Raw genomic sequence first — 26,822 nt, 5'->3', positions numbered from 1 at the left:
CCCGACCTCACAAACTGTGAGATCGTGACCTGAGCCAAAGTCGGACGCCCAACAGACTGAACCACCCAACTGCCCAGAAATACTGAAGCATCTTACTCAATTATACCTGCTGTTTATCCTTAATACAAATAATAAATAAGCCAGTCTCTGTTTTTCTCTTAAAGTATATCAAAATTCTATTAAGCTGGCGGTCTTCTTTTTTACTGCTTCACTAGGTTTTGTTATTTTAGTGGCTTGAATATAAAATTGTTTTCATAGACTACCAATTCCTAGCTCCAAAGGAAAACAGTAAAGCATACAAAGCTTTTATTTGCATTGTGGTGGACGGACTACCAAATGGAGGAAGGGAGCGCTGACAAGGACTGGGGATTCTTTTCAGCCCTCACACTTGGCTTTCTTGCAAGCTGGAAGAGAATCATCATCTGCTTCCGATGGCCGAGGTTTCTTCACTGTGGAAATAATTCCAAAAGCAGTTTTTCTAGTTTCTATAAAACAAACAGGCAAACCGTAGTGTTTAAAGTTAAGACATGAGTGAAAAAGAGGTGGTTTAACAAGTCTCACACCCTGTGACTTTGCCTTACAGTATCTGTAAGTGATAAAACCAGAATGAATGGCTATGGATTCTGATGCCATTCACCATTACTACCTTCTCCCCCCAAGGTAGATAAACATCAGTATATTATTTACATCTAATTCCCTTTGAAGGGATTACTCAAGGGTAAAACTGCAGGGCAGGTTCTCCTTAACGGTGCATCCATGGCATCTTCTGTAGTCAGGACCCAAGTCACAGACCTTGGCGTGGAAGACGCTTTATGTATGGTAGAGAAATGAATCGAGACAGCAAGGTCAACAGTCAACTGAATCGCTCCCATGGTGATTATGTGTGCTCACTTCATTTGACAGCACGTACCATATCTGGGTCCCTCACTAGGTCATCAGTGTACCTCTGAAGAATCAATCGTATTGTACAGTCAAGCTCCCAGCAATGCCTGTTATCTAACAGGTGTTCAATAAATACTTGTCGAGTGAATGAAGAAAATCAAGCTCACGTGTTTATGGATCTCTTGTATATTAGTGACAACAGAAAAGAATGGGAATTATGAGATGTTAGGTCAGGCTGGCAGCAGAGTTCGACTTAAATCTACCCAATTTCAGCTCAAAAGATACTACTGGGCCAGGCAGAGATACCTACCTAGTGTTTCTTCCTACCGTACACTGAGATAAGCACATTAGGGGCAAATGTAATAGAAATGGAGGCACCCAGAAGAAGCTGCATCTGCCTGGATGAATCAGGAAAGTATTGTAACAGAAGTAACACTAGGAATACGAGACAGAGAGAGAGAGAGAGAGAGAGAGAGAGAGAGAGAGAGAGGAGAGGATTCCTTTGCAAAAGCATGGAGAGAGAAGTAGGAAGGGCCTAGTATGTTTAAGAGACAATAAGCTGGTGTGAAGGAGGAGTGTGAAAAAAATTAGGGGGAAACAGGGCAGGAGGGAGAGCTTGTGAAGAACTACCATGCCATGAAAACACAGATCCAAATTTAATCCTTATGAAATAAGGAAGGACTAGGGAGGAGAGAGATCCATTAGCACCAAAGAGGCAGAATCAAAATAACTTCATGAACATAAATCTAGTTAAGAATTATTTCTTGTTTGAAGTAATAAAAGTAAAGTTAATTCTAAAGAGTTACGCAAGTTACGCAAGAGTTACTTTCTCATTTATCAGGATTAATTTACCAGGTCTACTAGATCTTTGCCAGTTATTTAAAGCATTTTAGTTTATAAAAGGGACAGAACTTCTGTCAAGGTCATTAAAATGCCAACTTCCCCTGTCCCTTCTCTACAACCTCCTTAGAATTGCTCTTCACTGGTTTCTGGAAGCCCAAAGGATCCACCTAATTCTGATTCCCCATAACAAGCCTTCCGGTGTTGAGTGGCAGCTACTACGTGTTCTAAGTCTTCTGTTTTCCAGGAATGCATTCCGGCACTGCTTTTAACACTTTCTCTTATGAGGTTTCCAAGCCCTTTCAGAACCTACTGACCATCTTCTAGAAGAAGTGCTCCTGTGTACTGCTGCCCTTCTGACATGTGGTGCTCAGGATGATACACATCAGCTGGGACCTCATCTATGCAGAGGTTAATGAGACTTTCAATCCTCTTGCTTCAGATTCCTTTATTTCTTCTAGTGTAACCTGAAGCCGAATTAGCAATCTTAGGAACCCACCACACCACAATCTAATACTGATCTCAATGTCAACTAAAACCTGGGTAACCATACTGTCTCCTCTAGATGTGTTGATAATTATGCAGGGACAGCAGGCATACACTGGGACTGTCACACTAGGGTGAAGATGACTGCTACCTTAAAGTCCATAGGGCTTCCTTTAGTTTAGCTTCTAGAAAAGCCGAGCTTTATATATGACCCATGTTGAATAGTTGAGTTTTTTAAAGTCAAAGGCAGAACTTCATATTTTTCCCATTATATGTTCTTATTAGTTTCCCTTTCTTGTTTAATCTATTTTGGAAAACCAATTGTTATCCAAAATCTCAAGGATTCCTTATGTTCATTTAAAACAGACAAAAATAATGGCAGAACAACCAAAGCATGAACCAACTGTTCCCTAATTTCAAGCAAATCTTGATGAAGTCCTAATTAATGTGGCCATTCCCAGAGCTAATGTGATGGAGTCTAGGCCATATAACAATCTCAAACTAAAAATGTTGAAAACTGAAGGAAAATCATCTAATTCATGGTAAGGCAATACAGTACCCAGTTCTCCCAAGTGGAGATGAGATTATTAAAATCTAGACACAACAACACGGGCCTCAGTAACTCACCTATTCATATGCCACATAACCTCATCTACATGTAGCAACCTATTTCTGAAGTTTAAAATTCATCTAGGTGATATCAAGTAAACTGGCTCGTGACCACTACTACTAATGCTAAAAATCACGAAATGAAGATAGGACAGCAGATCAAAGTGTACACTTTTTTCTTTTAATAAAACCTCATTTTCATTCTCCAAAGTCTTGGCATATCAAATACTTGTGGTTTAATTTTTATCATCTGATGAATAGGAGGTTCCGTGGCTTCAAGTAGGGGCATTAAGGTGAGGAGGTAGATATAGGTAAATGAAATGGGAGTAAAGAGTATCTATAGTGAGCACATAGGTGAGCATGTAAACAAAACGTGAGAAAAAGGATCACGAGTTGTAATACGTGTGAAAAATGACTATTTGGGTTTGTTGGTTGGGTTTCGAAAATGCATCCGCTGTTTTGTGTTCCTAATAAATGGCTTAACATCAATTTTTCATGTTTCAGTTCTCTAAAACCGTGATTTTCAGCAGGGAAGCATGCCCCTCCGGAGAGAAGGCAGGGGAGAAAGGGAAACTAGAAGCCTATCGAACTATAGACAGGGATACACACACACAGAGCTGGAAAGACACATTCCGTCCTTATTTCTGCAACACAGGCTATATTCATTCCACAGACTACACAGAGTAAAGCCCAAAATGAAGGGCAAAAAGCGTTGACAGGTATAATTAAAACAAGTTGAGCGAAGGCGACCCTGAGGGAACTCTGCAGAGCAGGACGGTAAAAGCAAATATGGCTCTGCTGTCTGATAACAAAGACTGGCTCCTAAAATGCCCATTTGGTGTCTTTATTGGAAGAACCTGCTCACCTCCGTGTAGAAGTGCTGCTCGGCAGTTGGTGGACACAGCAGCCCTGGCATCACTCTCAGACAGCCCGAACAGCAACCCTCTGGTGGGGCCATTAAAGCTTTCAACCCAGCATCAGCCAAAGACGGGAGATGAACAGAAACAGAACTGCCAAGGCCAGCCCAACCTGCTCGCGCCAAGAGACTCTCATTCTACAGCAGCTCTTGGCCTGAACGGAACAGGCATCTGCAAGGAGACCCGCTCTAAGCTTCAAGAGTCCCTCGTTCCCCTTTTTCTACTTCACCCTTGACCCAGAAAACAAAAGGATGAGGTTCTCTCTGGCCTGATGTAACTTGCTTTTGAAGCTATTAATTGGTAACCTTGTTGTAAAAGGTTAAAAAAAATCTTGCTAAGCCGCAATAGCACATCAAATTCCAAATTTCCTAAAAGAACATTTCAACAACTTCTAATGCAGAAAAGGATACAAGTTCGCCACATCGTATGGGCCTCTTATTTCTAAAGGCTAAAATAAAATGAAAAAAAAAAAAAAATAGGAGAGAAGTTATTCATAACATTTCAATGATTTCACCTGCAGTTAATTAACAGGATGCTTAAGCATCCAAAAATAAAGAAATCAATTGCATAAATTTCAGTTCTTATAACTTTGATGGTTTTCTTAAGTTGCTAAAAGTTTCTAAAAGAACCTTGAAAGCATTTTAGAATAGCATAAAAACAAAATTTCATATAAACAAAAACTGTAGCCCAAAAGGAATGGGGATACATTTTACTCTTCAGCAATTACAATGAGCAAATGCAGTTCAATATGAAAATACACAATAAAGATTCATTACATGACTATTTTAAATTTTCCTCTGGATTTGTAACTTGAAAAGTGAAAACAAAGTACTCAAAAGCAGACTTACCCTTTCCGCAGCACTAGACAGAATTACATTCTACAGGACAGAGAGTGACCAATATTATTAATCTTAGATAAATGTAAACCAAAAAAAATTGAAATCTTCTAATACAAGTAACCAGTAATCACTTTATAACATTTTAAGGTTCTACAAATACCAACCGCTTTTAAAGATAAGGTAAAAAATCAAAGTCAAAGAATGAAAGAGCTTATCATTAACAGCAGCCTATATATAACAAGAAATAGAATAAGCCTTCCCACCAGATCTTAGAAAAGATTAATTTGTTTAAAAAACTAGTCGAAAAGGTCACATAATCTTAATTCAACTCACTGATGACAAACTAGACCATTCTTTTCACAGTAGGTAAACTGCAAATTCCTTATTGGAAGATAAAGGGTTTCAACACGTCTCGCCACCCCACCTCATGTTATTTTCCTTCGGTATTTTTCTTTCCCTTAAAATTTTCAGGGCTCAGTGAGATGAGAGAATTTGTTTCTGGGCCTCAAGAATTTTGTGCTTTAGGGAAAAGGAATTAGTTAAACAATTCTAGTGTATTAATAATAATTAACCGCTAGATTTGAAAAACATCTGAAAATTATGGGACCATACCTTTCCTTTGCAGATCTGCATCAAATTGAGGGCATTGGAAATTGTGTACCTTCTCATTGTGGAATCTTTGATGGCAGGGCTGTAGACGAGTTCAAAGCCCACACCTCGGTCAATTGCCTTCACAGGAAATAAAGAAAATAAACCGTCCCGGATAAAAACACACTGCCCTACTTTATTTTCACTAAGATTCTCCCTCATCTTCCTCCTCAACCCTACCGCCCACCTCCTGCATGTCAAGGTACAGCCTTAAACAAAGGCAGATTTACGCCCGGATGGCACCATCCACAGGAGAAGGTAGGTATGTGGCTCTGTTTGATCAACAGTTCATCTTGGCTGTGGAAAAGCTGACTTTATATTAACAGGAATCATGGGGAGGCTATGGAGAGCAAAGTCCCAGGGCGGGTAGCAAATGCACCATTCCTCCATGAACTATTAAAAGGAAAATGGAGACATGCTCCCTATAGTTAGGGTAAATAAACTATTTGCAAATATAATAAAACCAAAAAAAAGTAATTTGACCCATTAATGAAGAGACAAAGAAATGAAGAGCTGAAAAAAAGCTCCAAGAACAGGCGTGGGAAGACATCTCAAGTAAGTCAATTATTACATACGCTGAATGAAGGAAGTAGTGTGAAGGAAGTGCCAGGCACTGTGCTAAGAATCTTCTGCATATATTTAACCCTTATGATACCTTTATCAGGCCTTGTGGCACAGACTGCTAACTGCCCCCAGTATCTGTTCTCCCCCACCTTTTTTTTTTTTTTTTTCCTGGTTCTCTCCTTTTTCTTTATTTACTAATAGAGTCCCTGAGTTTTGGCTGGGCTCATGGATGCCCAACAAAAAAGATGGAAGAAACCTGGGCTCTTGACGATTTCGCCCAGATCACCAGACAAGCTTGGCCTCCCACGCAAGGAAAAGAAAAGTTCTTTCCAACTTAAGGCATTCTCAATAGATAGGCATCCACAGGTAAGAAAACAGCCTGGAAGGAGTGGAAACAATTGAAACCCACCACTACACTGTTTATCTCTTCTGAGGAGCAAGTCAGTTATCTTCATCCATTCACAACAGATATGTGTTAAGCCAACCACGTGTGGAAATGGTGAGCAAAAGCTAACATGGCTCCTCCCTTTTCCGAGCTTATAGTTTAGTAAGGGGACTATCAAATAATTACACAAAAGCACAAAACTTCCAACTCTGAGAAGTGCGATCAAAGAGAAATTTAGGAGTGGGTGAGGAAGGAATTGAGGCAACAGTAGAGAAAGGAGCATTTTCAGAGGGAGGAGCACATGGAGAGGCTCTGGGCTGGAGGGAGTATGGGAGCACTGGGAGGAGGCTGTGGGCTGGGGAAGACAGAGTGAGGGGGCCCCTATGGTGGGAGTGGAGGCTAAGGAGGATGGGAAGGGCCAACTGTGCAGGTCGTTAGGACTGGGGACAGGACACAGCAGTGGGAAGCATCTGAAGGATGCTACCACGGGCAATGGCAAAGTCACTCGGTTGCAGCGGTGTTCTGAATGAACAAAGGAAGGACAGCAGGCACAAACCAGGCAGTATGGTCCAAGTCTGTGTCTGGCAAATGAATTTCTATCACCCAGAGGATGAGTTGGGGGTGGTGGGCTATGGCCGCTGGAGGTCTACTCCTGAGTGTCCACAGGGAATGGAAAAACCTGTCTTCTTCCAGAACTGGGAGCCCACCTTGATTTAATTCAGGCTCCTACTTTCCTCCCTGAACAGACACTGCCTTTCTCCCATCCCCCAATCTTCTCTTCACTTAACTTGGCCTCCTGCCTTAAGGCTCTGAGATTTTATTTTAGATTTCCTTACATATCTGATATTAGTTAAAATTTACATGCTATTTTCCATACTGCAACCTTCCCCTCTCCCCTTTTCTGACAACTTTTTCCCACTCCTAATCCTTGGGCCTGTGTTGTTTATTTCCAGGAATGATGTCTGTTACGATAGTCTTTGTGCCATAGTTAAATATACACCTCACTCCTCCTGCCTGTCTTGTACACTTCTCGAGAGCTGGTGTCATGGTACTGTGTAAAACATGTAACTGCCTTTTATATAAAAAGTGTTTAATATATGTATATTCTGAGTACACAGTAGCTTACAGAAAAGAGGTTATGTGATAATGCTGCTCACCAAGGATTATTCATATTAAAAAGAAACAGGGTGAACTTGGCTAATTATTCAACAGAGAAACCAAAACACTTCCTTTAGCCATACTTTCAACTATTATCCCGTTGGCTACTTCTCTTACCAGAACTACTAGTTAGCCAAAGAAGCTGACATTTTTTCTTCATCCTTCTATTTGCTGAACTAAAACACAATGCAGTTGAGTAGAGAAGAGGGGAAATAAAAAGATGTGGACGATACACACAACTGGGTGATCAGGTCATAAAGTATTCCTAACTGTATCTACAATTTTAGCTCCCACTGGGGATAAGATCAAAATGAAAAACTCCTCTTTTTGGGGATGGGAGGAAGAAAAGTGACAATTATCAGCTTAATTAGTTCCTAAGAAAAAAGTTGCCTTTGCTCTTAGTACATTAATCAAGTTTGCTTTTATTTTTTTTTTTGTTTGTTTTTTTTCAAGTTCACTTTTAAATAGCTAAAAGTCTGATACAGAAATCATACATAGTGTGCTATTGAAGACTGTGAATATTTCCTTCATAATACTACCGTATTTTAAATTTTAGATAGATAAAATACAGACTCATTACCTGGGCCTGCTTCCAAGACCATTCTAATGTAAATTGCCTTACGCTCATCAAATGATTGTTCCTAACAGCCTCTTTTATGAAGAATGACATTGCCTGCCTGATTGGCTTTTGTTCATATCTCTGACCAAGGTTCTGGAATTGGCAGATGATTAGATTTCTTTACTAATGAAAAATAACAGTCATAATGACACTACAAACCAAGGGCAGGTGTGTGATACTTGAATCGAGAAATACTGGTGGTAAAATTCCAAGAACTAAGCAAAGCTTAAGATGACAGGAAGAAAATAGGCAGTTGATTACTAGGACAATATACGGATTCTCTGTTAATTTCATAAAAATTCTTAATTGAACTCAAAAGGATTCAACACCCTTTTGGCGTGTCATTTATTTAAGACAGGTAGTTTGTTCATATAATTCACAAATGAAAGGAACATAAGAAAGCAGTATAAAGGGGCGCCTGGGTGGCTCAATTGGTTAAGTGTCCAACTTGGGCTCAGGCCATGATTTCATGGTTCATGAGTTCAAGCCCCACATCGGGCTCTCTACCATCAGCGCAGAGCCCACTTCAGAAACTCTGTCTCCCTCTCTCTCTGCCCCTCCCCTGCTCATGCTCTCTCTTTCAAAAATAAATAAACATTAAAAAAAAAAAAAGAAAGAAAGAAGGCAATATAAAGTCTTACTTGTACCTCTGCTCCCATCTGCCCCATCCCCACCTCCCATAATTTCTATTAATTTCTGTGTGTTTTTCCAGAGTGTCTTCATACAAATAAATATGAGCAAATATGAATATATGTTATCTTTCCTCTTACTCAGAAGGTAGCCTACCACATTCTTGTTCTGACTCAAAGGGTTTTCCAGGTCAGCTCATAACTTCTGCACTGTTTTACAGCTGCATAGTATTTCATTTTAGAGGTATGGCATGTAATTAAACAAGCCTCTACTGACAGACGTTGGGTTGTTTCAATATACTCGTAGAATAAACACTAAAGTGGGATTGCTGGGTATTATGGGTTGACAACATACCATAAAAGGTATGTTGAAGTCCTACCCTTCCGTACCTCAGAATGTGACCTTATTTGGAAACAGCGTTGTTGCAGATGTAATTATTGAAGATGAGGTCACTGGCGTCTACTGGATGACTGGTGTCCTTACAAAATGATGACCATAGGGAGAACACACTGTGAGGACAAAGGCGGAGACTGCAGTAACGCAGCTGTAAGCCAAGGACTGCCAGAGATTACCAGCAAGCCCCGGAAGCCAGGAAGAGGGAGAAAAGGATTCCCCTACAGATTTCAGAGGGAGCATGATCCTGATGGCATCTTGATTTCAGACCTCTAGCCTCTAGAAGCTTGAGACAATAAGTTTCTGTTGTTTTAAGCCACCCAGTTTATGGTACTTTGTTATGGCAGCCCCGGAAACTAAGACACAAGGTCAGAACGTAAAGCATTTGGGATTTTGATGGTTGTTGCCTAATTACCCACTTCCCAATAGCGATCGGTCCAATTTACACTTTTCGAAGCAATGCATGAGAATGCCTGCTTTCCCTCAACCTTACGACACAGCGTATCATCAGACCTCTGGGTTTGTGCCAGTTAGGTGATTTGAATGTGAGTTTTTCCTATTCTGATGAATTTAAGTACCTTTCATGTTTGAGAGCCATCTGTATTTCCTTTCCTGTGAAATGTCTTTTTCATTTTCTTAATCCATTTTAGAAAAGGGATTGTTCATCTGGCTTTCTTAGCTTCTTTTCTAGGAGCTCTTTATATATTAGAGAGATTAGCCTTTTGTCTCTGATCTAAGGCCAGTCTGTCATTGGTCTTTTAATTTTCTTTCTGGTTTTTATGCCACACAAAAATTTTTGAGACCGGCAAGTTTGCTAGCACTGGTGGAACATTGGATCGATAAAGCACTCAACACACTTAGGTTCATAATATGTGTGATGAAAAAGAAAGTTTACAGAGCACTCTCACCCAGCTCAAGAATATATGGCATGATTCCTGGAACAATTTCACCGCTTGAGACACTATTTACTGGACAGTTCTCAGTGGGGACTAATGGGACCATGAAGAGAGAAATGTATTACAGTTAAAGGAAGTGCTGAGGGGAAACCATCAGAGAGCAGAACACATACAAGCACCGAAATAACTCCATAGACTGGAAGTCATTGTTGAATGGCAATAACACTGAAAAAAAAAAAAAAAATCAAAGCGAGGGTAAAAGTATGTACTGCTTAAAAAAAATTCTTCTCAAAAACCTGAATTCCTAAAGATCACATTTTGAACTATGAAATTATTCTATGCTTAACAAAGAGCTCTGCTGTAAAGTAATTTTAAATAGCATTTCCCAGTGGGAAATGATAGCAGATTTAGAATCAGAGCTGAATACAATTCCCAAGTCAACTTTCCTTATCTGCATAACAGAGGTCATCAACATCTACCCACCCTACAGCTACTGGGCTAAAGCAGGTGAGTGCCCTACACCATAAGTTAATTACAAGTCATCTGATTGTCCAAGAAGAGGAGCTGAATTCAATTTTTTTGAAATCCAACTATCACATGGTAAAGTTGTGGTTCCCATACAAGTTACGCAGGCTCCAGAAGAGGTTTGTAGATTTTAGAGGAAATTACATAATTGATATCATGGTGCCCTAAGCACGTGCTGAAGACAACTGAGGGGTTGTGAGCTGTAAGTTGTACAAATGGAGTGCTCTGGTGTGCTGCTCTAGCCCCTCCTTCATAATCCCAACCGCCTTCTTCTTCTGTCTTTATTGAGGAATAACTGACAAATATAATTGTACATGTTTAAAGTATACCATGCAATAATTTGGTACACATACACATTGTGGAATGGTTACCAAGATCCACATAATTTGTACAGCCCTTGCCTGACAGTTAACGTAGTCAATACTTTTTTTTTGGTGAGAATGCTTAAGATTTACTCTCAACAACTTTCAAGTACACAACGCCATTCCTATGAACTGTAGTCACCCAAGTACATTAGATCCTCAGAACTTACTCTTCCTATAACAGAAAATTCACATCCTCCAATCATCCCAGCCTTTTGAGCTGATAACTGTCCCATGGCTTAAAGCCTCTGGGTAAAGGACTAGTGAATAAAATATCTTAATGCTTTTCACCACCACAAAGAATAGAGTACAAATCCTATCCAAATTAAGATCTGTGCCCCATAGAGTGATCCTTATAAAGCCAACCTATCAACTTCTCATGGCCAAAGACAAGTTTACTCTCAAGTCCAAAGAAGCATGCAAGGACTAAGACTTAAGACTTAACGGTTACCCACATACTACATGTTCCATACTTTCGTGGTGAATGTTATTTCCATATTTTGATGTAAACACGTTGCTCCATATCTAGAATAGCTATTATGAGATACAAATAATACATACACATCCATACAACTCTCATTCCCCCTGAACAATAAGCTAGCTACCTTATTATATGTTTCCAGTTTCCTCTCTCAAATGAAAAATGGGTGGTGAATAAATTAATAGGGACTTTTCTGCCTCCTGACCAATTCACACCACAGCCTACTCCTACACTAGATGAAGACTAAAAATAATCTTGCACAGCCTTTCCTTCCACTCCATCATCTAGTTTTTATTAAACAACATATGTAAAATGTTCACACCAGATTTTTTAAAAAAGCAGACACTATGTTAAATACTGCATATCCCTCTCACTTGTCAAATTTTTACTTTTCAGAATTCTTAAATTGAAGTATGTGGGAATTAAGCCAAAAATATCCATCAGTTTTCCTGAACTTACAGATGGAACCGGACAGTGGACTGTCCTAGTGCCACTGTCCCCAGTGCCATCCTCCTCGTGCTGCCCCAGTGCCCCACTTCCCTCCTGGCCTCTGCTTCCTGCCACATACTGACAACCCGCTCAAGACTAATGACGAGCAGGATTTATCCATGTTCCACGAGCTGCACCTTCGGAAGCTAAATTAGACATATATTCATTCCACTGACAAATTTTAGGAAGTATCCAGCATAGGCAAGATATTAGGGTAATTTCAAAAAGGCCCAACCCACAGGTGGTTCTCTCTAGAGGCTCACAATCAGGGTTGAACAGTAGGGCACATTCCAAAGAAACGAAGTGAGGGGCGCCTGAGTGGGTCAGCTGGTTGAGTGTCCGACTCTTGATTTCGGTTCAGGTCGTGATCTCACAGCTCATGAGTTTGAGCCCCGCGTTGGGACTCTCAGCTGGAAACGTGGAGTCTGCTTGGGATTTTCTCTCTCCCTCTCTGCCCCTCCCCCACTTGTGCACACATGCCCTCAAAATAAACTTAAAAAAAAAAAAAACCAAAAACAAAAAACTGAAAGCCTTTACCAAAACAGCCACTGAGAAGCTTTCCACCGTCATGGAACGTGAGGAACTGTGTGCGGTGCACTGCTTTCCAGACCATAGACCTGGCCTTAGAATCCACCACATGCTACTACGTCCTCCCAACCAAGGACACGGTTGGTAAAACCACACGTGGGTTTACTCAGGCCAAGGCCTCTGGAAAATGGCCTTCCTTGTTCATGAAGACGAAGAGAAAGGTAAACAAGTTGCAAGCTGAATAGCAACTGCCAGTGGCTGCACCTCCTAACTCTAGGGGGTGCCATTTACGTGGAAACTGGACCGGCGGGTTGAGGCTGGTAAAAAGCCTTGGCAAACCTCTAGAGAGACTGGTACCTCTGGAGAGGAACAATACGTGAGGCCAACAAGACTGCCATCACCTTGGGTGCTGTATTAGTCTGTGCCTTTTACCACAGGTAGCTGGGGCAGAGCAGAGATCTCATCTGACGGGGTATCGACCAGACCAGTCCCAACCCTATGACTGAAGAGCTGCACACCTTCTCCGTGCTGGCCTTCATTCTACCACGCTTCATAAGCGAGCTGCTCAACAACATAGATCTCCAGCTCCAAAATGTGATGATTTGGGGTTTTCTCTTACTGTCTACTTATTTATCTATAAGTACCAGTAAGAACATGGGAAACAATGATTTGAGCTTACTGAATACCGTATGTTCAGTAGCACTCTCTATTTATCAAAAAAGCCATGGTTTATAGCTTCCCCTTTACATATATGACTTTAAAATTCTGAGTACTTTTCAAGTTTTTTAGTAGCATATTTTTAGGGGTAGAACATAAGCCAACTGAAATTTTTCCACACGGATTCAATTTTTGCACACCACATAGATCAATGTTCTCCTCTCACTGTCTCCCCCTATTCTTGGCATTGAGCCAATTCCTTAGCAGCGGCGACAGCAAAACAAAACCCAACGAAGTTGTGATTCTACGGAGACAAAAGAATAGGGGAGTTATCGATCTTGAAAAAGTGCATACATTTTTAATTTTCCAATTCTGACAGGACTGGGCATGTCATCTGGACTGTCTGCTGAACCCTTTTTCTCCTTCAAGAGTAGTTTTGGAGAATGGGAGACAGGTTTCGGGGCTGCAATTCTAAAATAACGTCCTAAGCCTCCCGCAGGATCTGGCTGCCCAGCCAAACAGCTGACAGCGTGCTGACCTGCCGGCTACCGATGTGAGCTACTGCCACCTTTACGGTGAGAGAAGACGGACAAGAAGGTGTGACAGACGGAAGATAAATGGCAGGGAAAAACAAGAGAAGCTACGTAGAAAGGGAATGAGAAACCTTCTATCGCAGGGGAAGGAACAAACTTCCCTGCACACATGGCCGCCCTCTTAGGTGATTATAAAAGTAACCCTGGGGCTTTTGTGCGAAACGGCAGGCATCAGTGCAGGTTTTCATTGTGCTTGGACTTTGCCTACGGTGCTTTCCGTGCCCTGCTCCTTCCTGTTCCTACCCGTCCTCGCTCACTGGTGCCTCAGGAACCCTCGATGTATTTTTCCCCCCTACCTCTTCTTTCTCAACTGCCCAGTCCCCTTCATGTTCCATGTTCAGGCTCTAAGTGTCTGTCATTATGGCTATCCTTTTAAGAAATATCCTTCATAAACTCGGGTTTCTAAAGCCTTTTAAAAACATCTCAATAATTTACTGGATAGTTTTTAAGTTCCCTTTCTACCTTTGGTCAGCTTCCAAAAATAAAATCCTCTTTTCTAAACTGCGTTTGCTTTTTCCTTCTAAAGAACACTAGTTCCTTTTGCCCCTTTTCCAGTTTGTTAGTGCAAATTTGTACAGATTCACATGTGGAATGGAAAGTATGACACTTACCACATTAATAGGGGGTCTTTTGAAGTAAAATGGTAGTTTCTCTGTTACAGTTATGCAGACTAAATCCACATCTAAATGTGTACAAGCAACCTGTCAAGAAGAAAAAAAAATAGGTAAAGCCAAAGGAAAAACTGGTTCATCTTAAGAAATATGGTTGTACTTGATTTAAAGGAATATAAATAGACGTGGTTCACTCCAGAGGCATCATAATGGTTCTGTGTTGAAATGTGTCTGTCAGTGATTAGCCATTCCTTCACGTTTGGGTGAAAGGTCTAATTGTAATCTAGCTGAAGCAGTGATATGTCCACAGACCATCTCAACAGACGGAGCCTAGAGACCCTCTAACTCCTGGTCTGCTACATAAGGATGGGTTGCTAAGAGAGGCTCAGTTTCTGGAAAGTAACTTCAGATTGTTCCAGAAAAGAAGCAATTAGTTGTTCTGAAATCCAAGGGGGAAAAAAAATAAGCCAAAGGAATATAGGCATGGTCCATTTATTCCACAGATTTATTTTTGTGCCAGGAATTACCCTAGGCCTGTGGCTACCATCAGTCTACTGAGTGGCTAGAGGAACACTAACATGGCCCTACCAACAGCATTCTGTTCAAATTCTAACAGAAATAGTCTACATAAATGGTCCAAGCAGAGCTGTTACAAATCAAATGATACTGAATCCATTTTTCAACTTTTAGTTTCCTTTTCCTTTGTTCTAATTTTTGCTCTTATTTACTGATCAATAGTCAGCATTTACTTCCAAAAGGCTTTAGAAATGGCTTACCAAGAACAAAACCAAACAAGTAGATAAGGAAAACAGGATAAATGGAAAATCAGGGAAGCAAACAAAGCTGGGGAAAGGTTACGAGCATGAGTATAAGGCCAAAACCACTGCTAGAAGATGCAGATCTGGCTCTGACTTCACCATGACTTGATTTACGGTGACAGAATTGGCCATTTCATACCGTGTTAAAAATAAGCCTTACTGACAATGTGGTGCACATAGGCTTGATGAACAAATTCAAACTGCCAGGATGGCTATGCTGGCAAACCAACATCAGGGACATGCACGGAGGGGAAGGACAGGGTAAGGAAGAGGGGTAAAGAACATGCAATAATGTCCCCCATATGACTGGCCTGGCCTTCTACCAGTGACAGGAATGTCACACCTTGCCTTTTTTCTTCAGAATTCCCACTTTGGTCATTCCTACCCCCACAGCAGGGCTTTAGGAAGCAAGCAGTGATCAGAGACTGCTTGGCTTTAGACAGTCATAGTAACTTAGTAAGCCTGGGAAGTAATGCTGTTTTGGCAGAAACATTTGGCTTATAAAGAATCTGCCCCATCCCAAATGCTACAGCTGTCCAACTCATAAAAGACTCATTGAAAATTTGATAAGAATGGATGAAAAGCTCCGAACAGAAGACAAAACAAGTTCAGCTTCTGGTCACCATTTTCAAACTACCAGAATAGCAAAGATCAAAAAGTTCAGTAATCCATTGCTAACAAGGGAATGAATAAACAGGCACTCGCTGGGTCTTTAAATTAGTACGGGGTCTTAAAAGCATTTTAGCAAAAGGTATCAAAATTTTAAACACACATCAGCAATTTCACCTGTAGGAATATATCCTATAGAGACCCTCTAGAAATATATTCTATAGCCATCTGCCCTACAAATGCTCGAGAATACTAATTAGTGCAAGGACAGTCACTGCAATATCAATCACAAAAGACGCAACTAAATATCCCTCTATATTAAATAAATTACAGTCCCTGTAAACAATGGAATATGCTGCGTCCTTCAAGAGAATAAGGTACATCTCTAATTGATATTATGGAACCATATACACTGTTAGATGAAAAAAAAAAAAAAAGCATGGTGTTAAGAAGGGAAGGAGGGAGCGGAAGGAAGGAGTAGGTAAATACCTATTTCTAAGATACACAAAAGCTGTTAGTAGCGGTTGCCTCTGGAGACAAGGGACTGAGAATTTTAGGTAGGAAGAAAGCGTACTTTTCATTGCACACTGCTCTATATTGTTTGAGTTTATTATCATTATTTTTCATTTAAAAACAGATTCACTTTTTCAAAGTCTGTTAAGCATTCTTCCCCACAACAAAGCTAAATTAGGTTACATTTTAACTTATGTATTGCTTTTTCCCCCTCTTATGTAACAGCAGCTAATTCAAAAATATCTCTTGGGTTGGTGTAAATACATGTATTATAATAAATGCTCAGTTGCTCTATCTAACACCTCAAATGTAAAATGTCTCAAGCCGAATTCTTTTGTTATTTTTCTATTAATACAACTGTTTAATCGATACATTTCGGTAACTATGAAATAAGAGCTAATTTCACATTATAATGAAATACTTTCCAAATCATTAAAATGGACTAAATTATGTTCAAGAAATATTTGCAATTAAGAACTTCATTATGGTGGTTTTGGCAAGTTGCGTACGAATTCATATCAACTGTTCTTCGCCTTTTTTTTTTTTTTTGGCCAAGGACTCCTACAAGGATTTAAGGGGTTTGCACGTACCCCCAGATACATTTACCTTTGATTCTATGAAACAAGGGAAACAGGAGGGTAGAGATTCAGTCTTCCCCAAATCCCCTTCACGGGTGTCAGTTTAATACACGGTGGTACTTTATGATAAGTAACATGCAAGAGAGAGCCAGACTTACCCAGGGAAAAGAGAGATGTCCATAAACAGTACCTCCCGATCTAAAGTGTGTGTGTGTGCGCACATATATGTACGTATATACGTAAATGTATATATACAAACTCCATTTATTTAAAATGGAGATTACCAGGCCTTCCTCCCAGTAATAAAGTCAGTAAGTAGGGCCTAATAACCTGCATCTTACAAACACCCCTACCAATTCTGAAGCTGGTGGGGTCAGGCTACAGCTGGAGCAGCACTGCCTCACAAGGCACCCTGTCTCCTCAAGGGCCTCAGGTGTTGGGAGCAGACTCTGCAACACAGCTCTTCAAAGGGCAAGGCACGCATTTTGGAAGGAAGAACTAAACAGAACTTCTATTTCCATTTACTTTTTATTTTTTTATAAATTTTTTTTTTTCAACGTTTTTAATTTATTTTGGGGACAGAGAGAGACAGAGCATGAACGGGGGAGGGGCAGAGAGAGAGGGAGACACAGAATCGGGAACAGGCTCCAGGCTCCGAGCCATCAGCCCAGAGCCCGACGCGGGGCTCGAACTCACGGACCGCGAGATCGTGACCTGGCTGAAGTCGGACGCCCAACCGACTGCGCCACCCAGGCGCCCCTCCATTTACTTTTTAATTCATTCTCTTAAAATCTGTTTTGTGTGTGTATATTCTTTCGTACATCACACTGATATAATGGAACATACAAACAATTTATACGAAAATAAACATACATGTACTGGGGATGAAGGTTCAGCATCTTTTTAAATCGATAGGGAGACCCCTTTGGCGACCACTGCACTAAGTAACTTGAATTCTCCTCGCCTCTCCTCCAGTTACTTTAAATCTCAAATGGGAATAACTAACTCAAAAGTTCCTGAAGCTTCTGTATAACACTGTCTGCCAAATTCCACTGCCATCTCCCATCCCAAGAAGCCTTGGCTAATGGACTCCCCTCACAATCTTTCATCTCCGCCTTTATCCCCTGGGGTAACTATGGAGAGGGAGGGTTTCTCCATGAGACATCTTCCAGACACTCAGAATGGAAAATCATATGTTATTTCCCATGGAAACAATGCTATTTAAGGTGGTTAGGTTTTAAACTACTAATTGTTAACATATGTGTGTGTGTTTGCTTTTATGACTCATTTTAGAGACCTCAGTTTTAGAACATTACGTCTACAAGGACGCTTGTTTAAATTCTAGATAATCAACTTAAAAACCAAACAAATAAAATCCCTTATAGAATACAACCTGTTAAGGAACAAACTGCTTGCATCTGACCCAATTCCAGACCGTGATATACCTACGTTATGATTAAAAGAAAAATGCCTTTTTTAAATTGATTTTCTGTGGAAAACGGGGAGAGTGCTAACTTCAACTGTGTCTTAATGAATGGGTAAGATCTGGACAGAGAAGAGGAAGATGTTCCAATTTCAAAAACTGTCACCACGTCACTTTCTGAGTATATCTGTATAGTCAATTCCAAATATCTTGCATGTTATTTATAGCTTTAATCATCTCCCAGAGTATTTCTGACAGTTCTACCCACCATATAAAGCATGTGTTCATGCTTTTGAAGTCACACTTTTGAATAATCTGAGAAGAACAAGGATAGCTGAACCTTGAATGTGAGGGTTAGGGGCGCCAACCCCCCACTTCTGACTCTTTAAAAACTTAACTATGAATAGCCTACTATTGACTAGAAGCATTACTGATTACATCAAGGCCCGATTAACAGGTTCGTATGTTTTATGTATTAGATACACTATTCTCATAGCAAAGCTAGACCAAAAAAAAAAAAAAAAAAATTAAGAAAATCATAAGGAAAATACATTTACTTGTACATTTATTCAATGTATTTATTGAAATTACATTGTACATTTATTGAATGTATTTATTGAATTACATTGTACATTTATTCAATGTATTTATTGAAAAAACTGCATAAAAGTGGACCCGTGCAGTTCAAGTCCATGTTGTTCAAGGATCAACTGTAGTAAGATAAAATGGCTAAATGAAATTTTAATGTACTCTAAAACCTAAAGTCCTGGCTTTACCACATACTACCTGAGATTAACAGCAAATCATTTAGCCTAACTCTCAATTTTCTCTTCTAAAAAATGATGATAATAAAATATATCTGTCCAGTTTACTCCCAGGATTGTTGTGTTAAAGATAATACATAGAAGTCTTTGGAAGTATATATAAGTGTATGTCTTTTTTAAGTGTTTTGTTTGTTTCTCCAATCACCAGTAAATGGCTATGGAAATGAAAACTGTGTGCTTCAGAATCAATTCAACAAACAAATGAACAACACAAAATGAGGTACACAGCCAACTTTCAGTCTACATTATAACTAAGTTGCTGTTACTTAATAACAAAACTAAGTTGCTATTTAAAGAAGCTCCACACACCCATGCCTCCTCCTTAGGGTTTCAACACTGAATGACAGTCTCCTGTGGAACCTGAAAAAAAAGATACTCAAACCCAAGACCTACTAGATCAGAATCCTGAGTAGTGGGAGATCTGACTTTCCTGATTTTTAAAAATTCCACAAGGGCCTCTTGAAAACAGAACCACTTGATCCAACTCATCTTTTCCTGAAACAAAATTCTTGAGAATTACTATAATTGGGTATTTTACGAAGGGAATTGTCAAGAATTTTTTTAAAAAGGCATTCAAAGATAATTTGTGCTGTTTCATTCATTTGTGCGAATTCATTTTGTGTGAATTAATATGAATAATTAAGAATTGATAGTTGCCTTAAAAACTAAATGTAATCACACATCAGCCTCCCTAGTCAACAGCTCCATCTACTGGATAAACTTAAAGGAAAACTTCCTAAAATTTTAGAACAGACTTTGCTTAAAAATTAACCATGCTATAAAATTAAAACATCAAATACCAGTACATTTTTTTCCCTACAATATCCGTTGGGTGGATATAGGTTTGGTAGATGGCTATTTTCTTGCATCTAGATGAAGACAACATTCAGAACTTTCTGCTGTACCTATTACACAGAGTGAAACATATTCCTGGAAAAAAAAAATTACAGTTGGATTTTTTTCTTTCCTGTAATCACTTAAAATGCCCAGTGTGAAAAAAAATAAAATAAAATGTAAAACAAAACAAAATAAAATACTCAATGTATTTGGTCTCAATTTGACTAAATGACCAGACATGTTTAACAACCTTTCCTCCTGAGAAGTCATGGAAATGGCAATTTTAAAAGTACAAAGGGAATTAAATTCATAAAGGCTCTCAGAACAGGAAGGGTAATAGTAGGAGCAGATGGCTGATGCTGAAGGATTTCAAAGACTAAAGGCTGACTAATCGTGCTGGCATATGGACCACACCTCAGAACATGCAAAGGAGAAAGCTAACAACAGGGAGGAGATCTTTTATGCCATAGTAGAACTTTGCACCTTTCTCTCCTCACAGGCAGCAGTGAGCAGCATGGAGGGCAGAAACTGAAGTGATTTCTGAGCTAGAAAGAGACGGACCAATATTTACCTAAGGGCAGTTTCAAATGGATGAACGAATAAGTGAATGAAGCAGAGAAAAAGAAACAGAAAAACACCCAGAGGGACTCTTTCAATCTGAGCCCATAAAATATCCAGCAAGATGAATAAAACAAAACAAAAAACCACATGCCACCTAAGCACCCTCTCATGAAATTCCAGAATTCCAAGTGTAAATGAAAAATCTTAAGTTTCCAGACGGAGTGAAACAGGGCACCTGCAAAAGCACAACATCAGACTTCTTACGTAAAATAACAAATCCTACTTTCTTTCACTAACTGTTACTTACATGAAATAGTTTTTCTGTCTTTGGAAAAACAGCAACGATATCATACAGCCGGACCCTTGAAGACGTTGCTCTCTGGCAATACAAAAAGAATGTTATTGTACAATAACGACGAGCACACACATGGAATTCTGACTCATGGCCTAACTGCACTTACATTTCAATCATGCAATACTTCTTATATGCCATTTCTGCTTTGGTTTGCATGCTGACAGAAAAGACTGCCTAAGCACATGAGATTTTAGATCCCACCAATTATTCTCCTTCCTACATTGTTACACTGTGACTGGGTACCAAACCGTGCTTGAGATAGAAGAATCAAATTGGATAGCTCTTGCTCCTACAAGGGAGTGGAGGAGCCTGCCAGACAGTGAGCATCTCCTGTGTGCAGGGCACGAGGGATACAAAATCATTTAAGGTGTACCTCTGCTCTCGATGAACTCACCATTTTTTTGTGAGACAAGAAATACATGTACTAAGTATGATACCGTCAGGTTCACAATGAGAATACTCTTAACTAGAAATTGAAATGCTAGATGTGCAAGAATATACCTGACAGTCCTAGGACAGAAAGGGAAGAACACTGGGGCGCCTGGGCGGCCCAGTCGGTTAAGCGTCCGACTTCGGCTCAGGTCATGATCTCGCGGTTTGTGATTTCGAGCCCTGCATCGGGCTCTGTGCTGACAGCCTGGAGCCTGCTTCAGATTCTGTCTCCCCCTCTCTCTGTCCCTCCCATGCTCATGTTCTGTCTCTCTCTGCCTCTCAATAATAAATAAACGTTTAAAAAATTTTTTTTTAAATGGGAGGAATGTATCAGTTAAAGAGTTACTGCTTCAAAACGAAAATCCCCAACTTAAGCTGTATGTGTGTGTATATGAAAAGGCTGGAAATCCACGCAGCTGACCCCTAAAGACGGGTTTGCACTGCACAGGTCCACTTACACACGGATTTTTTTTTCTTGATAACATTTTCTTTCCTCTGGCTTATTTTACTCTAAGAATATGGCATATGATACATATAACATACAAAATGTGTGTGAACTGTTTATGTTATCAGTCAAAACTCATACACGGATTTTTAACTGCGTGGGGTAGGGGTGGGGTGTCAGTGCCCCCAACCTCAGTGTTGTTCAAGGGCCAACTGTATACTCAAACGGTCTCTGAATGATGGGATAATATGTGATATTTATTCTTTGCCTGTTTGCACCTTTAAAATGTTTACTTCTTACTTTGTAAAAAGAAAAGGCATTCTAAAAATCAGAAGACGAAAGGGGAGGGGTGAAGAGAAGCTGAAGCAGACAGGAAAAGCTGCTGGGAAAACCCATGCTAACACAGGGCAGCTCCTGGTCTTAGGAAAGTCCAGATCTAGGATTCTTTGCCCTCTACTTGGCCTCTCCCAATTGGAAACGGGACAAAAAGGGGCCACCAGGGTATTATGGTAACAAGAAAAAATGAACGTGTTTGTGACCCACCAAAAGTCAGCTCCTTTATGCCTACCTGGGCCTAAAGAACCAGAACCCTGTCTTGCAGCTGTATAAAATCCCCAAGTTTGGCTTTCCACAATTTCTTTAGCAACACTAATCATTATAAAGGAGGCCAGCCTTTCCCTGATGACTCCTTTTCTATGGCAAAGGAGTCTGTTCCAGCTCCCGATAAAACTCAGTTTCTCAGGGATCTCTCTTTCTCTCTCCTTCGTGAGATTCTTCCCATTCGCAGGAGTACTTCCCTCTCCCACCTGACTAACCCAGACAGCAGGTTCTCATCCAAACTTCCCTGTGCCTTCTGTTCCCCTGTGGAGTCACTTTCTCGAGCAAAGTCAGCATCACACGCCATCTGCACTTCCTCACATCCCTACCATTTCCATGGAGATGGTTTTTGCTAAGGCAACCAAGGAGTTCCTTGGCAATGAATCCAAGACATGTTTTAGCCCTTCTCCTGCTGGACTGCTTGGGCCCACTGATGCTGCTCACCCTTCCTCACTTTGCTCACTGTCTTCCTATTTCTTACAGTCCCTCCTCAGTCTCCAATCCTAGCTCCTCCTCCTCTGCTCTACCACTAAATGCTGAAGTTCCTCAGGCTCTGTCCTAGAACTTCTCTTTATATACATTGCACTTGGACCAGGGATTCTCATCCATTGCCATCACTTCATTTGTTCTCTACAGGGTGACCACTTCCAAATCAGTATCTTTCATCAGACCACTCTTCTGAAGGCTACACCCCTTTTTCCAACTGCGCATTTGACCTTCACAATAATGTTCCAAACATGATGCCCTCACACCTGCTCTTTGTACATCCCTTCTCAGGAAAGGGTACCGCCATCTACCTAGGAGGGTGCTTAGGCTATGCCTGGGGAGTCATTATTCTATATCCAATCAACCATCAAATCCTGTCAACCACCCCCCACCCCATCACTCTGTCCAGTCAACCATCAAATCCTGTCAATTACCCCCCACCCCATCACTCTGTATCCAGTCAATCATCAAATCTGTCAATCACCCCCCACCCCATCATTTTGTATCCAATCAGTCATAAAATTCTGTCAATCCCCCCTCCCCCCCCCACGACCACCTCACCAAACCTCTCAAATCCACTCAACCCCTCTGATCCATTCCTAATAATGCAAACATCATAATTTCACTTCCTCAGTTAAAACCTTCAAGGGCTTCCAACTGCTCACCCTCACCTACCTCCCTAACCTCATCTCAGCTTAACCAGCTCACTAGGCTCAGCCCTACTGGTATTGTTTCATTTCCCAGAACACACCATGTTTTCCTTGGATCCAGGACCTGTACATAATCCATCCTGTGTGGGAACACTCTCTTTTCTGCTCAGTACTATGTAACACTTACTGGTTCTTCTGGCCCCAGTTGGAGTATGAACTTCGTTAGGTTGGCTCCCCCATTACACACTCCCAGAGCATCCTTTAGTTACTGCCTCCACCTTTTTTAAATATTCCTCACATTTTAAATTATTTGTTTAGTGCCTGTCTTGCCCATTAAACTATACTTCCTAAGTTCAATAACTGTGTATTATTCACAGCAATATCCCCAGCACCCACCTTAGGTCTCATTCATGTAAATTCAGCGAATAGCAGCTGTCAAAGGATTCTTTAATTATGGTATCCCTATATATGTGCCAAGAGTAGAAGAGATTGTTATGCTATGTGGATTCTGAGGACAGGGAGAACAGGCAGGTGTCATGCCCGGGGGCAGGGTATGTCAGAAGGGGGTGAGATGAAAACACTGTTACAACACTGTTCAACCAATACAACTTACAGGATCAAAAAGAAGCAAAATTAACTTACCAAAACATTGCAGTGAGATGGATCCGAAACGATAATTGTCAGTCTAGTTAAAACTTTAATCGGTCTTGATTTTCCCTATAATCAAAAACATTCTATCAAAAAAGCTCAAAATACAAATGAATGATTTTCCATTTTGGAAAATGGCCATTAAAAGGCACTAGCAATAGGGGCGCTTGGGTGGCTCAGTCGGTTGAGCGTCCAACTTCAGCTCAGGTCACGATCTTGCGGTCCGTGAGTTCGAGCCCCACGTCGGGCTCTGGGCTGATGGCTCAGAGCCTGCAGCCTGCTTTCCATTCTGTGTCTCCCTCTCTCTCTGCCCCGCCCCCGTTCATGCTCTGTCTCTCTCTGTCTCAAAAATAAATAAACGTTTAAAAAAAATTTTTTTTTAATAAATAAATAAAAGGCACTAGCAATAAAGGGTAGGAACGATCAGTAAAACCTATTCTTCCTTCTCAAGGAATTTATAATATAATAAGTGAAATAAAGACATACATATGTTAAAGTACACAATGAGATTCTTTAAAGGTTATAGGACTTCAGGAAAAAAGACCATTAAGGAAGTATTGACTCGATAGTATTGACTTGATTCCTTCATGAAAGGACTGAGTCTTGATGGAAAAGTAAGGCAGGTAGGAAGGAGCAAAGCAGGCTAGAGAACCCTACATAAGACTGGGCATGTCTGAATAGGTATTGTACTTCTTAAGCAACAAAATACCCACCTGTACAATTGGCAAAGTTGTAAAGAGTTCAGACACAGCTATTGGTTTTTCAATTTCCTACAACAAATGATAAACAGTTACCCTAGATTTTACATGTGAATGGAATGAAGCATAATAGAAAACTTATAAGGGCTTTTCAGAAAAGTTCATTTCTGGCATCCAGAAACACTAAATATATTTTTTGTTTTGTTTTGTTTTGAAAGGAAGAAAGCTGATAAGCAAAGAAGCAGCTGAGAACATCAATGGATAAAAGGGATGAAAAATCGTTTTTAGACTGGAATAATCTATAAGGTACAGCTGTTGACCTAAAGAGAAACATACATATTTACTAGCATGTTTAAGAAGGAAATCAATTAGTAACGAGTCCAAGTCAGTAAAATAAAAAGGACTAAATACTGTGATTACCATTCAGTCAATAACAATATACTTTTAAAAGTTATTGCAAGTTATTTAATTAACATCAACTCAACTTCAAGAATCCTTCCATCTGCCCTGGTACTTGACAGAAAACTCTGCATCTCCCCCACTGTTAACATACAAAATAAGATAGTGCCAAAGAGCTTGCATTTAAGAAATATGCTCACCTGTAGCTTCTATATTACCAATATAAACAAAAACAATTGTAAAAGCTGATTATTATTAACTTCAGAAAATGTTCTTTACCTACCTGTTTCTTTTCCTTAAATTCAACAACATGATTGATGGCAACAACTGAATAGCCCACTGAAAAGAAAAACTGAACATTCTTGTTAAATGTAACAACCTCTTTGCTGTACACATAGGCTCAGCCTGACTCAGGTCAAGATTACGGGTCAAGAGGGACCATGTGAGCTCTGGCTTCAGACTGCCTTCTTCCGAATCTAAGCATTACCACTTACAAGTTACTCAACCTCGAGTTTCAGGTTCCTCAACTATCAAATGGTGCTAACAACAGAACTTCTCTTACATGGCTGTCATGAAAATTAAGATAATAAGCAGAGATGTTTTAGAGCAGGTGCAGGCACAGAGGCAGGGCTCTGTTTGACCTCTGTGGTGTATTATTAGCGTGACAGCTTTTTTCTCGCTCATTTCTTTTGCTTTTTACCCTTACTACTTCCTGCAGAGGCCCTTTTTCTAGGGAGAAATGGAATAACAACTCCCTCACACCACTGCTCACTTCCCCTTTCCAGCTATCCACCATCAATAGATTGGGAACTCTGTGAGGGCAGGGCCTGCCTTTATCAGCCTCAATGCGGCACTGTTATGGACATTCAGACAACCAAAAATACGTCTAAATCATGACTCCTATCTTCAAGTTATTTAAACACCAATGGGGATGACAGGATACTAATATTAAAAGATAATGCTTATTAATGCCAAAAGAGTGGTTCTCCCTCTCATCAGATTTGGTCCGATTCCCTTCCTTCCTTCCCCTCTCAAATAGTTATTGAGCATCCAGTATTTGACAGGCTCTGCAGAACCTCTTTATTTTTAAACCTCTCTATCCTCACACTTTACAGTGGAAGGAAGAAGGCAGCAGTCACTGTCATTAACTCCAATAATTAAAACAGGATCTTATCCCTCAGGGCTTCTGCTTCCCTTGGATTCAAATATGAGTAACATTCTAACACGTTGGCCATGCTGCTTCCCTCCCTAGTACGACCCCACCACCCTCCCCTTTTTAATAACAGTATTCCAACAATGTCACCCTCAGGTCCCTGCCCCCTTCTCTGAATCTCCACAGCATTCCCCATCAGTGCACCCGTTTCCCAAATTGCTGCGATACTGCCGTGAGGCAGGAAGGTGGGGGGGATACTAAAAGTACAAGCTAAGCATTATGTATATACTCGGAAGCCCTGGCTTCTTCCATCCATCAGCCGTGGGGCTCTACACAAATCTCCCATCCTCTCAGAGCCTCAGTGTTCCTCAATGTGCAGGACAGAAGGAGCTAGACTGGATAAAAGCTCCCAAGTGCCTTCGAGTTTCCCGCGCCCGGGATCAGAGCAACACCGCGGGGGCATCAGCTTCCAGGGACATCCCAGAGATCCCAGGAGACCTGGACGAGGACAGGCCCCGGGCTCCTCCTGATTGGGGCCGATGGTCTGAGGGGCAGCGAGGTTGGGCAGGCACCGCCGCCCGCGCCTGGGAGACTCACGGTGAGCGGCGTTCTCCACCAGCCCGCGCAGCGCCTTCAAGTCTGAACCCGCTCTCAGGTCCAAATCCGCGAACACCGCCATGCTGA

General features: G+C 40.7%; 1 protein-coding gene across 1 annotated transcript; it reads right to left on the bottom strand.

The window, feature by feature from the left end:
• Positions 1 to 284: 284 nt before the first annotated feature.
• Positions 285 to 26,822, bottom strand: RPP30 (ribonuclease P/MRP subunit p30). The gene is made up of 11 exons (XM_007080081.3): positions 26,736 to 26,822; positions 25,269 to 25,324; positions 24,602 to 24,658; positions 23,883 to 23,957; positions 20,583 to 20,654; positions 14,113 to 14,202; positions 5,186 to 5,302; positions 4,583 to 4,612; positions 4,145 to 4,182; positions 3,683 to 3,762; positions 285 to 485 (listed from the first exon to the last, which is right to left on the bottom strand). The coding sequence occupies exons 1-11, from the start codon at positions 26,815 to 26,817 to the stop codon at positions 376 to 378; spliced, it is 807 nt and encodes a 268-aa protein (XP_007080143.1). The 5' UTR covers positions 26,818 to 26,822; the 3' UTR covers positions 285 to 375.

The sequence above is a fragment of the Panthera tigris genome, chromosome D2 (assembly GCF_018350195.1).
Source record: "Panthera tigris isolate Pti1 chromosome D2, P.tigris_Pti1_mat1.1, whole genome shotgun sequence".
Taxonomy (NCBI): domain Eukaryota; kingdom Metazoa; phylum Chordata; class Mammalia; order Carnivora; family Felidae; genus Panthera; species Panthera tigris.
The sequence above is the reverse complement of the archived record's forward strand: the minus strand, read 5'-3'. Positions and strand labels throughout refer to the sequence as shown.